Raw genomic sequence first — 10,502 nt, 5'->3', positions numbered from 1 at the left:
ACCATCTTGATTATTCATATTTTCCTTTTGTTGTTCCAGACATTCTTTTATCTGATGCAGAGTAAAAGCATGCTCTCTTTCCATTCAACACAAGTCATTTCAGTATTATGCAGCTGTTGGAATTGTTCAAGTTTTTCCTTCCTTTTAGAAAGCTTTCCAAGATAAGATAGTAATAAATATCAACAATGTGTTCATCCACACTTACTGGAAAAGAATTTCTTTTTCAACTGCTAAATTTAAGAGGTGACCGGTGCATTTCATAATTTGCAAATATGAATTATCTTTTTTTAAGATGCCTATAACATCAGCCTTTAAGCCTACCATTTCTCCTGTATTGTCAGCACTAAGTGTTAAGCAATTATCCTGAAGAATTGTACTTTCTTTTAAAGTTTTAATAATTAGCTGTGCAATAATAAAATGTCTATCAAATCATCATCTAAAATGAGAACAGAAAGTGAACTTAAGCTCAATTTCTGAAGACTCTGGATTAAAAGAAAAAAGAAACAATTGGATACAATTTTGCATCGGCATTATTACTTTCATCTGTAGACAGGCAGGATGGAACTGTTTTAATGCAATCAATAACTGAGGTATTGATAATTATTCTTATAATTGGTATTTTTCAGTACCAGTTTCTTGAACCCATTTCTTCTACAACTTCAGCCATTTTTGTTCTTGCACCGTTTTGTTTGAGTATTTACTAGTAATTTTACTGACAGGATACATTTTTCTAAAAAACTCTGCAGTGTTGTGCTCCAGTAAAAAGGCAACAGAACAGGCATTCTGTATTAATAACTTTTTGGTCCTTTGTTTCTACCAAAAAAAATTTACTTTTTCCCCAATGCAACTCGCATTGTCCTCGTGCGAAATCGAAAAGTCACGATGACAAACGGTACACATTGCAGTATTACATTTCCTTGACGAAATAATACAAGGAAAGTCATCTGTGTACAATTTTTGAAAAGTATATTACATTTTTCACAGACATTAAGACAAAAGATCACAGTTTGTTAAACTGTTTCTGGGAAGCACTTGAAACTTGTGCTGCCTGCTGGTGAGGTGAAAGAAATAAACAGCCTTGATCCTGCTTTGTGGTCATTGGCTAATAATGCCAGATGATTCGCAGTAGGGCTTGATTCACACTGGAGAACTGCAGCACAATGTTTTTAGACTTTCACACATGAAGCAGAAATGCGGCATATCTAACTGATGAAATAACTTCAGTTCTCTGTTTTATATATATGTAGAGGGAAAAAAAAAAAGTGCTTTGAGATGCCAGAACTAACTTTTCTGTGTGCAAATAATGAAGTATTAAGCCAAGCTGACAGAAAAGACAAAACATAAAAAAGACCAACAAGATGGGAAAGCCAAACATCTAAATTTAAAAATAAATAATGTATTTTGTCAAAATTAACTAATTCAATCTTATTTAAACATAAAAATGTACTTCCAGTTTTAAATTTTCAAATTCTTACACAATTTTCTTTTTCAATAAAATATTCATATGTATGTATCTGCATACCATCTGCACTTTTAACTCTTTGAAGGGCAGTGCTACTGAACGTCGTAACTCACTCGTGTGAGTAGTTTTCAAGACTGACCATTTCTGAAGTTCCCTTGTACCTCACAAGGTGACGATCAAGAAACTCAAGCCAGTAGTTGATACAGGAATTCGTCTTCAAGAAAATAAGTATCAGCCATGGAAGACAACATCACGACGATGTGCACTGTGCAGCACCAAGAAAGCCTGTAAGAAATCTGTGGGAATGCAGCACATGCAAAGTTGCACTCTGCTTGAAAAAGAAAAACTATTTATGGTTACAGCATCTATGGAGCTCATGGAAATAGTTTTTCTTTGGACTGATTTGGAAATAGTTTAGGACTGATTTGTAGGTATGTGTTCTGTAGGCGGTGGTCACTGACACTAACCACCAAAAGTGGTCATTTTTTTTTCACACATCTTGGACAAAATATGTGTAATTGTCGCAAATAATTTCATTGTAACACCTGATAGAGTAAATAAAACAAGAGTTTTGCTGAAAAAGCCCCTCAAAGAGTTAATGTTTATCTAATGTTCTTTTATTATTCTAATGCAACATGTACTAGATACAGAAAACATCCACTGGGATCCTGACACTCAGGAAATATGCCAAAACAAGAAAAGTAACAAAAGGGTTGAATGGAAAAAAATTTTCCAATTACTGGAATAGGCGAAAAAATGCAAATAAATGCTAGATGAAATCTTCATTCAATGACAATGCCCACCCAGTCATCAATCAGTTAAGAGATGGCAAAATCTGTAGTATGGCTTTAAATCCAGAAATTTTATCAACAATGGCAAAGTCTTTGTTGAAGATGAAATGATTATTTTGTGGGAATTTTTGAGATGGAAATTGCAAACTTCAAAACTAACACACACACACACACAACTTAAACAACTTACAGTTAAAAGGAAATGTTTAATAAAACAAAATAAATGTTAACAAAATTTCGCTCATAAAGGAGCTTCATAAAAATGCTCACACACAAACAAAAAAGAAAAACTATTTCATAATTTTAATTTTATTATTTCTGCTTCTACATGTTAACTTACTTGATTTGAATTAGTGATTTTAAATCTGCAAATTCCAATGATAGAAAATCTCATATTTTGTATCACATATACTGTATTTACTGCCGTATAAGACTCGCCCCTTTTTTATACATATTTTTGAAGGATAAAACTTTTATTACTGATCATTTATAATGAATTTTTAACTACAAAATAATACAAATACAAAGTGCACTTTCTGTAAATACCCAATCTATCTAGGAAAGAACAACTTTTAATCACCTTTGACAAAACCCAGGCATTCATCTCCAGAGCTCAATGAAGAGTCACTTGAAACCTCTTAATCAGCATAGTCTTGTCCTTGCAACAAATTGTCCTCTGTACTATCCAGTGCATTACTAGTAATGCCACATTTCTTAAATGATTTAAGCACTGTCTCTGTTTTTACAGCATCTCATGAAGCTTTGACTCATTTACAAACCACGTATCGGCGCAATAATTATCAATGTATAAGATGCAACCCATTTTTCAGACCTATTATCTAAGAAAAAAATGTGTTTTATACATCGGCAAATATGGCAATACTTTAAAAAATATAGACACCATATATTTTCATGTATACACTAAGAATTGTTGGAACTTTTCCCTAAAGCTAAATTACGAGGGTAAGCTTATACACGGATCCATTAATCTTCCAGTAAATATATTTTTCAGTTAACTGCAAATGATAAATCACCAAATATAGCACTATTTTATTTCTTAAGTTTATGAAAAAAATAATTTTAAAATGAAATGAGATGTTTTATTTTTGAAACTGTTTATATTGTAAAGGTTTTTTACTTAATTCTCAAACTTGTTTTTCTTTTATGGAGATACACTCCATACTGTTAGAATTTTCAGCAAACACCATCACCTATAGTTTGAAATTTACCAATAAAAATTTGTCTTCCTACTCATCTTTCAGACAAAATAAAACTTGCACAAATATCACAGTCAAGGACTTCAAAACAGTGGAAAAAATATGGTAGCTTCAGACAGGGTTGCCAGATTTAAAACTATGTCATTGGCATCTGGCTTTTTTCACTTTACGATTTGATTAAAAAGCATCCCACCCATTTTACCTACTTGGCAATGTTTTTGTGCTCATGGCAACATATTTGAATGTTGTAGGAATTTGTTTTTTCATTTCAGCTTTATATATATGGGTTTTAAATTTTGGATAAATTTTTTAGGAAAAACAGTACTCTCAGCTTACATTTGCAAATATATGGTAAGTAAATTATAATCTTCAGTACTATAAATACTAATATTTATAAGTAAGAAGGCCATAATCATGCATAAAATAATACTGCAGTTAGATATCAATATTTAGCCAAAAGTTAGTTATAATTTTCAACCATAAAATTTTTTTTCAGATTATGAAATTTGATTTGCTTCTATTGAATCAAACAAATTACATAATGACAAAAACACATTTCAATATATAAGTATAGTTATCAATGTCAAAGATACACATTTATTTCACTTTTACAAAATAATACTTTATACAACAGAATTAAATGTTTAACTAGAAAAATAATTTATCAAACTTGTCAGTTCTTACTCTGAGATTAGCCATCAGCTAAGTGAGAAAAATTAGATGTAGCAACATTTTGAAAATAAAGAACTGTAGATTACTTATTGAAGAAAATAATGGTTGCACTTTTGAAATAAAACAGTTATATTCAGATACTTCTGAAGAAAATCACTACGATTTCTTTTTAAATTTTTTGCATTCTCCTTCTTGAACAGCAAGTTCTGCATATAGTTGTTTTACTTTTCTCTTTCTTTCTTCATCTGCTTCAAGTTGCTCATTTAATTTCTCTGAAGCAATCATTTTAGAGTCTTTACGCATTTCTCGCAACAGACCTTTCTCTTCTTTCCTTATTTTTTGAGATACACGTTTTATGAGTTTTCTTTTCTTGGAAATATCATCTTTTATAGTACTAAATTTTGAATCAAAAGCTGGCTCAAATAGCTTCAAAGGTTTGGGCTTGCAATTAACAAAGGTAAGATGTAATAATTTATGAGAATTGATATTAATATTGTGACATAACGTAGCAAAAGCTTCTCTGAGATTATCTGGATAATTATCTCTTGGAAGCTTTGAGCAGTTTTGTATTGTTTTAGAAAACAGTTCAGAATAGGATGGTAAATGTACATACAAAGTTGCAAATTGTTGTAACTGCTGAACAACTTCAAAAAGAATGCTAATTTTTTCAGAATTATTACAAGTCTTTTTGAATGGATGCAATAAATTTAAAGGTTCAATTTTTTTTAGATCCAATTTTTCATACAAAACAAGATTACATTTCAGGCTTTTAACTGCAACAGTTTTATTTTCAGATTTGCCATGTACTGCCAAAGTCAGCAATTTATTCAGGAAACCTAAAGCTTCTGGAACAAGTCTTTTGGACTGTGCTATACAGTTCAAAATTATTCTAGAAATAAAAAGGCGGATAACAATATTACGAGCATTGATGCAAAATTTGCTAGATAAAATATCACTCATGAATATCACAGCAGGTGTGATAACTGGATGCCTGAAATCAGAAACAGAGTACAAAACACTACAAATTTTGAAAATTATTAAAGTCTGCAATCGGGGAAAATTCTTCTTGGTTTGTCCTTTATTTTCTTGAAATAACTGCTGCTCATGATCTAAAAAATTAAGAAGTTTTTCAGCAGTCTTGGAAGGTGAAGCTTCAGCTAAAGTGTATAAATGAGGGAAAAGGAAACCACAAATATTTATTGAATCATCACAGTTTTGTAATATATATTCTATAATAATGCCAAAGAAATATTCTAATTTAATTAGTTTTTTCTCAGATTTCGAAGGAAGGTTAACTTTTAAAATGCTTTCAACAATATTTGATATTTCATTTTTAGAACAACAACTTGCAAACATTTGAAATTCCTCTAAAGAGCTAGGAATTCCTTCACAATTATTATGATCAACTTCATCCAAAATTGTATTTGAATCTTCAAAATTAGCAAAATTAGAATCTTCTTGTTCATCGTCACTTTCAGAAGAACTGTTCTCAGAAAAATCATTTTCAGAATCTTCTTTTTTATCTTCGTGTGATGAGCTTGCATGATCAATTTCAGCTACAGTAATGGGTTGTAAGTCAAAACCATCATAAATACTATCAGCTGAAAGATGTTGTTGACTTTTATCGTTTTCAAGTTCTGAATCATCAAGCATTCGAGCAAGCCTCTCTTTTTCAAGTCGCTGTAATTTTTCTTGTTCTTCCTTTGCAATTTCTTCTGAAGTTTTCAAACGAGTAGCAGGTGTTGCTTTCATTTCAAATTTCAATTCTCGTGTTATTCTATCATATAGATCATCTTTTTCTGGAGCAGCAGCTTGTTTTTTCCCCTTTATGCCTGGCATTAGCAAGCACATTTCTTTCCAATCTTTGTCTAACTTTTCTGTTAGGTCTGCAGTAGCTTCATTTTCAATTTTCCTTTCTTGTTTCTTTTGCTTACTTTCTACAATTAATTGATCAATAATTTCTTTGTGGCTTTTAGGAGGTTCATTTTTTGCATCTGATGAGAATCCTCCAAAATGTGCCCGGTTTACAAATGCAGCATCCAGCTGCTCCTCGTCTTCCGAGCCAAGTATGTAATCATCAAATTTTTTAAAATTTTCAATAGGTACTCCCTCATGAGTCAAGTCTTCATCTTCGTTTAAATTGAATATGCTCTTTTTCAGTTTTTTCTGCCTCTCTCGTACAAGTCGATGAGTAGCACGTTCATCTAAAGGCACAGAGCTGTCTAATAATCGTTTATCAAGAAAGCGATTTGCTTTATAAGCTTTTGCTTTTGTTTTATACCAAAGTTCTTTCCTTTTTGCATTTCCAACAGCATGAGAAATACCAGGTAATCCTTTTGTACCTTTGATCTTCTCACCAAGCACACTATGTTTTTTGCGATTAACTTTTACATTAAAAGGATTAGCATTGGCAGAATTCGAAGTTGTCTTTTTCCAGTTCTTTTTAGCCATATTCAGCCTCAACTTTATTTTATTCAATCTGCAAAAGATAATACAAACACATAAAAGATTTGCTAAAATAATACATTTAAAAACATACATTAATTTATTAAGTCAAACAACGAAAATCAGCATTATATTTTCACAGGATTAGTTTTGATGGTTTTACCAAACCATCTACCTCAACTGCCAAAGTGCATATGAACGAGATAAGATATGGTGATAAGATTAGAATGGCTGTATAGTAGTTAAAACTACTGGCGCCATCTATTGACGAAACAAGAAAACTAAAACATAATTTCCTTAAAGGCTGAAGGTAAAGATGAATTGGAATTAGGATCGGTAACTAGAACAGAAAGATCTTTTTGAATGTGAAACACCACTAGAAAATCTAATTCACCAATGGAAGATGTTTTTTGAATAATTTTTGCTGCAGAAAAATGGAAAGTGTGATTTTCGGAACAACAATGCTGGGCAACAGAGGACTTCTGTGTTTCCTTTTTCCTAACATATGCCTCATGTCCTTTAACACAAAATTTTGAGGCTCTCTTAAGTTTGGCCAATGTAAATTAAATCTCATTGGCAAGGAATCCTGCAAATACCCCAGGAATTCATATCCAGAATGGAGGTTCTTAAATATGGAACTTGGAATTTTATTAATAGGAGAATAAACGACTCAAAAGTTAAATTTCTGTAAAATACGTGCAATTTTATAGCTAATTGATCGAAAGAAATTAATAACAACAGAATTCTTATAATCTCCTAACAAGAGTGTGCTTTGTGGTGAAATGAGAATTTTTTAACTGCTTGGTTGTTACCAAGAAGTTAAAAGGTGCTTGGTTATGGGGCTGCTTGATTAACTGCCATGTTGCTAGTTAACTGCTATGTTGGGTTATAATATAACACTAATTTTGTTGTTTGATTTAATAAATTAATATTTGTTAGGTGTGTTATTGTAACCTAAATTATAAAAAACATATGCTTATCTTGCTTCTTTTTCATTTTTTTTTATTCTACCCAAAACAAAATAGAATATGCTAAAAAATTCAAAAAGCTAATGAAGACCAAAACTATTACTACTTTTCCATTGAATTATTTTCAGAATATTTATACCTTTTTTAATCATTAGTAAAACAAAATCAATCTGACTACTATTCTAGAAACTTAAGTTTATGCACCTAAAAATTTGTTGTACAAAATGTATCGATAGACAGTCAAACTTCACTATAGCAAGCCTCCAGATATATCCCCCCCGTCCCCGTTTTGGCCGCATCCAATTTCCTATATACTTAAATTATTTTATACAGCTATACAAAACTCTCAAAGGTATGGAAACTGTATATTATGGGTATCTTTGACTAAACCATTTTTTTAAATTTTTTCCAGAGCTGTTTAGGTTTTAATAGAATGATTTCTCATTTTTAACATAATCCATGTTTAGAAGAATGGAAAACACCCAGTTTAAGTGACAAAGTCACATAGCCAGACTTCCAGTCATATGCCCAATCCTGTGCATATCATGTAGCAGAGTTTGGAAGCATAACTTAATAAGCACAGCATTTTTAAGATGTGAAGAATGTAACAATAAGCATTTCTGGAGTCAATTCTTGAGTTGACCAGGATAATAAGTAAAGTGTTGTTCATCGTTATGTAGAGGAGCCACTGGTCAGCTGACTTAAAGGAGCTATGGGACTGCAGCAAAAGGTACAAATGCAACATGTATATTTGTACGGTAAAGGTGGGATAGTTTTCATAGAAATACACTGAATATGTACTGGGTGAACTAAAATGGGAGGGGAGGGGTTATTTCTGACTATAATCATCTAAGCATGATATTTTAACCATTTGATGGGCAGTGGGATGCCCCACCTTTTTATAGTATCAGTTTTTATCTCCCAGATGATGGCTGCAAAATTCCATTTAAAATACATACAATTACGCCTTTTAATTCTCTAACTGTATAACAGATGGCAGCACTAGTATTCATTCATGGAAATAATGTAAAATAAAAATTCTTTGAAGGTCTAATTTTGAAGCAGTTTTTTGATTTATTTCTAATGCAATTTAAATCGTCTGAACAACTTTTGGTGTTAGAATAAATATTTTTATGTGAAAGTTTCCTTTTCTAATAAAAATTATTACTTGAGTTCATATATATTAATTAAGAATGGTTGAAATTAAAAGGTGGGACCAAATACGCCCCACAGTGCATGTAGGAATTGCTGTTAATAGATGGCAGCATCATTCAGATATTTTAAAATTCAAGTATCATGTACGTTTTATATGTTGATAATGCAAATTTATATTTTTTAATATATTGCAATAATGTTAATATTTGAAAAACATTTAGTATTTTTTCCAAAAGAAATGAAAATATAACTCTGTAACATGAAATGTCATTGAATACTGAATGGATATGTGAGTGTGATTCATCATAGAAAAATATCCTAAGCAGAGGAAAGAGAGGTGAAATGTAAATAAACATTACGGCCTTCCAAATACCTTCCTTTTGAAACCTGTAGTAAATAAAGTACTGGAGTGAAAAACTTCCCTGTTTCAAATCTATTATGAACATTAAAAAATATCTAAAAAGTCGTACAGAGAGCGATTTTTTTTAAATGATATATTTTTTTTTGAAAAATGTTTTTTTTTTTTTTTTTTTTTTATTTTGTGAATATGATCAATATTTTTTAGATAATTATTCAAAAACGTTTTTATATCTTTCATTTTCTTTTGGTTGCTAAAACTAGCAATTAAGATAAGCATGTTAGGAGAATTTATGCTGAGACAAAGATGCCATTTTACTGCTGTAAATGCATGGTGGGACAAGCTGTATCCCACCACGTTATAAATTACCTTAAAATTTACCTGTTTCCCCCCCCACGAAATAACATTGTATTAGGGGCTAATTATCTATGTGTAAAGTTAATTCCCACCTTCCAATTTTTTTTTTTTTTTAATGCACCGAACCTCAAAGGTTAAACTTTATAATTCATTTGGGGAAAAAAAAAGAGTCCTTTATTCTGTCCTTATGTACAGATGTCATGTAAAAACATAAGGTACATAAGGTCAAGATCTGTTCTTATGTACAAATGTCATGCAAAAACATCCTTAAATTGTATTCGATAATGGTCAAAATGTATATTTTTGTTGGAATATGATACCTGGAATTTTTCGTGATTGCAATACTTCCTTTACTTCAGACAAGGAAGTAAAAAAAGTTAAAAAAGTAGTATAATAGTTTAAGTGGTAAATTTAAGATACATAGGAGTAAAATAATATGAAAGATAAGAGCAAGTAGCAGTTCAGTACCTTAAATTAAGTTCAAGCAACAGTACAGACTAACAAAATGTTCTCAATAGTGCACAAGGTCTTTTGGTATTATTTATTTCATTATAGTCATATTCCAAAGTTTTGAAAAATTAAGTGTACTTTTAGCAACAGTACTTTTAGAAATTAAACATTCGATGTGTGGCATCCATGTCAGTTTTTGGTCAAGAATAACACGAAGCTATTTGACATGCTTGGCTCATGGAGCAATAGTGTCAAACATTTTGATGTTTTGCTCAATCCTTTTTCTTATCATGAAGAATAAAGCTTCAGATTTGTCACTACTGGTGAGGATTTTCCATTTCTGAAGCCAGGACTCCAGTGCAAGTATGTGTATTTGAAGTATTTGTATCTGGACATGTGTTTCTATTACGGATTGCAATGTAATCTGCATACATGGCAAATGAGGTACATGGTATTGGTGGTATGGCATTCGCATAAATTAAGGACCCTTGGAGCACACCTGCCGTGTTGATAAGTAGGTGTTTTTATAATGAATGACAAACTTTCTATCAAAAAGATAAGATTTGGTTTTGGGAAACCCAGAGTGACTAGTTTGTAGAGTAGTCTGCCTAGCCAAACATGAAAGAA

At 31.3% G+C, this 10,502-nt stretch overlaps 1 protein-coding gene across 1 annotated transcript in view; it reads right to left on the bottom strand.

The window, feature by feature from the left end:
- Window positions 1–4,035: 4,035 nt before the first annotated feature.
- The window catches only part of l(3)07882 (Nucleolar protein 14 homolog l(3)07882), a 30,325-nt gene continuing 23,858 nt past the window's right edge, over window positions 4,036–10,502 (bottom strand). The window contains exon 2 of the mRNA XM_035354540.2: window positions 4,036–6,621. Coding sequence (XP_035210431.1) covers window positions 4,299–6,593 — 2,295 coding nt within the window. The 5' untranslated portion in view covers window positions 6,594–6,621 and the 3' untranslated portion in view covers window positions 4,036–4,298. The remainder of the gene's footprint in view (window positions 6,622–10,502) is intronic.

This window comes from Stegodyphus dumicola, chromosome 8, assembly GCF_044657685.1.
Source record: "Stegodyphus dumicola isolate Sdum_Otavi_A_Nest chromosome 8, ASM4465768v1".
Taxonomy (NCBI): Eukaryota; Metazoa; Arthropoda; class Arachnida; order Araneae; family Eresidae; genus Stegodyphus; species Stegodyphus dumicola.
Note: the sequence above shows the minus strand (reverse complement) of the source record. Positions and strands in the feature narration are given on the sequence as shown.